At 51.7% G+C, this 1,891-nt stretch overlaps 1 protein-coding gene across 1 annotated transcript in view; it reads right to left on the reverse strand.

Moving 5' to 3' along the window:
- Positions 1 to 1,891, reverse strand: part of XRCC1 (X-ray repair cross complementing 1) — a 46,225-nt gene that overhangs the window by 3,522 nt on the left and 40,812 nt on the right. Inside the window, 2 exon segments of the mRNA XM_004388771.2 lie at positions 144 to 276; positions 442 to 535. Of these exon segments, the coding sequence (XP_004388828.1) occupies positions 144 to 276; positions 442 to 535 (227 nt within the window).

A 1,891-nucleotide genomic window follows, 5' to 3' on the forward strand; every position in this document is an offset into this window, starting at 1 on the left:
GGCCCCCGGCCCCCTCCTCCCTCAGACCCAGGAGTCCGGGCCCCCAGCCCCTCCTCCCTCATACCCAGGAGTCCAGCCCCCAGCCCCCTCCTCCCTCAGACCCAGGCGTCCAGCCCCCGGCCCCTCCCTGCTCAGTCTCTGACCTGACGGTTCCCCTTCAGCGTCAGAATCCTCCTGGGCCCCTGGTGTGGCTGGTTTGGTCTCTTCAGGGGCGGGGGACCTCTTGGGTGAGCTGGGTCCTGCTGCCTGAGGGGGCTTGGTTGTGGTCTGTGGGGGCTAAGGAGGGCAAGTGGGACAGGTAAGTGGGCGGGGTCACAAGGGGCAGGGGCAGCGTGAGTGTGACTGTGGGGGGTGTGCGTGCAGGAGGCAGGAGAAATGGAGATACCACAGCTGACCCATGTCTTCCACGGCACCCTCCCAGCCCTGGAGGAGGCATCAGACCTTGTGAGGAAGCCTGGGGGCTTCATCCCCGCTGCTGCCACTGTGAGAGTCCCCCTCATCCTCACTGCTCGAGCCTGGTCCCGCCATGAGGTACCTGGGGAGGAACGAGGCCTCAGACAAACAGGAGATCGAGTCCCCCGGGGAGGTGGGTAGGGGGCTCGGGGAGCAGCAACCACCAGCATTTACTAAATTCTCACTCAGGGCCCTATCATGGTCTTTCTCCCAGCCTGCCCCTCCTCCCAGCTCAGAAAGGGCCCCACCGACCCCCAGGCACCCCAGCCACCCACACCAGAGACCTAAGCACACCCTGGGCTTCCCTTTCCTCTTGGGGAAGAAATGCTCCTTTACAGAAAGGAAAAAAAAAAAATCAGAAATTATTTTCCCCTTTGAGAATCAGTTTCTCATTAGGAATGTCTGCCAACGAAGAGGAAAGTCTCAAAGCAAAAACATTTTCAAAGACCTTGACACCGTATTCATGGTTCCTTAAGCCACTGCCACTCCAGGAAATAACCCTCCTAGTTCTAGTGACAACAGCTTGCACAGATATGGGACTTCTAGTGGTACAAGCTCAGCTGCTAACGAAAGGTTGGAGGTTTGAGTCCACTCAAAGGCACCTCAAAAGAAAGGCCTGGTGATCTACTTCCGAAACACTAGCCTCTGAAAACCCTATGGCGCACAGACCTACTCTGACCCACGGAGGGTCTCCATGAGTCAGAAGCGACTCAATGGCATTTCTTTTTGTGTCAGGCACTGTTATAAACACTCAACAAATACTGACTCGCTGAATCCTGACATAAGTGATGTTTTTAGCCCCATTTTACCAGTGAGGAAACTAAGGCACAGACATATTGATCAATTTGCCTAAAATCATAGCGCACCATAAGCGGCAGGTGCAAATGAACGTGTTGGCTTTACTTTCCTGGTACGCACAGCAGGACCTTTTTTCAAAGGATTTGGTTGTTTCAAAGCCGGTGAAACACTGTTCAGGTAAGTCACATTCACTGTAAATCGGTGATGGCTCATGAGAAATTCCGGGGATTTAAAGTTAAAGCCCACCACCCATCTGTGGCAGTCGTTCAAACAGAACGAGAGGATACTGCGTGGTTTAAAGTCAGGAAAGATATGTGCCAGGATTGTATCCTTTCACCATACTTATTCAATCTGTATGCTGAGCAAATAATCCGAGGAAGTGGACTATATGAAGAAGAACGTGGAATCAGGATTGGAGGAAGACTCATTAATAACCTGCGATATGCAGATGACACAACCTTGCTTGCTGAAAGTGAAGAGGACTTGAAGATCAAAGACCACAGCCTTCAGTATGGATTACACTTCAACATAAAGAAAACAAAGATCCTCACAACTGGATCAATAAGCAACATCATGATAAACAGAGAAAAGATTGAAGTTGTCAAGGATTTCATTTTACTTGGATCCACAATCAACACCC

Source organism: Trichechus manatus, unplaced genomic scaffold (assembly GCF_000243295.1).
Source record: "Trichechus manatus latirostris isolate Lorelei unplaced genomic scaffold, TriManLat1.0 scaffold00216, whole genome shotgun sequence".
Lineage (NCBI taxonomy): Eukaryota > Metazoa > Chordata > Mammalia > Sirenia > Trichechidae > Trichechus > Trichechus manatus.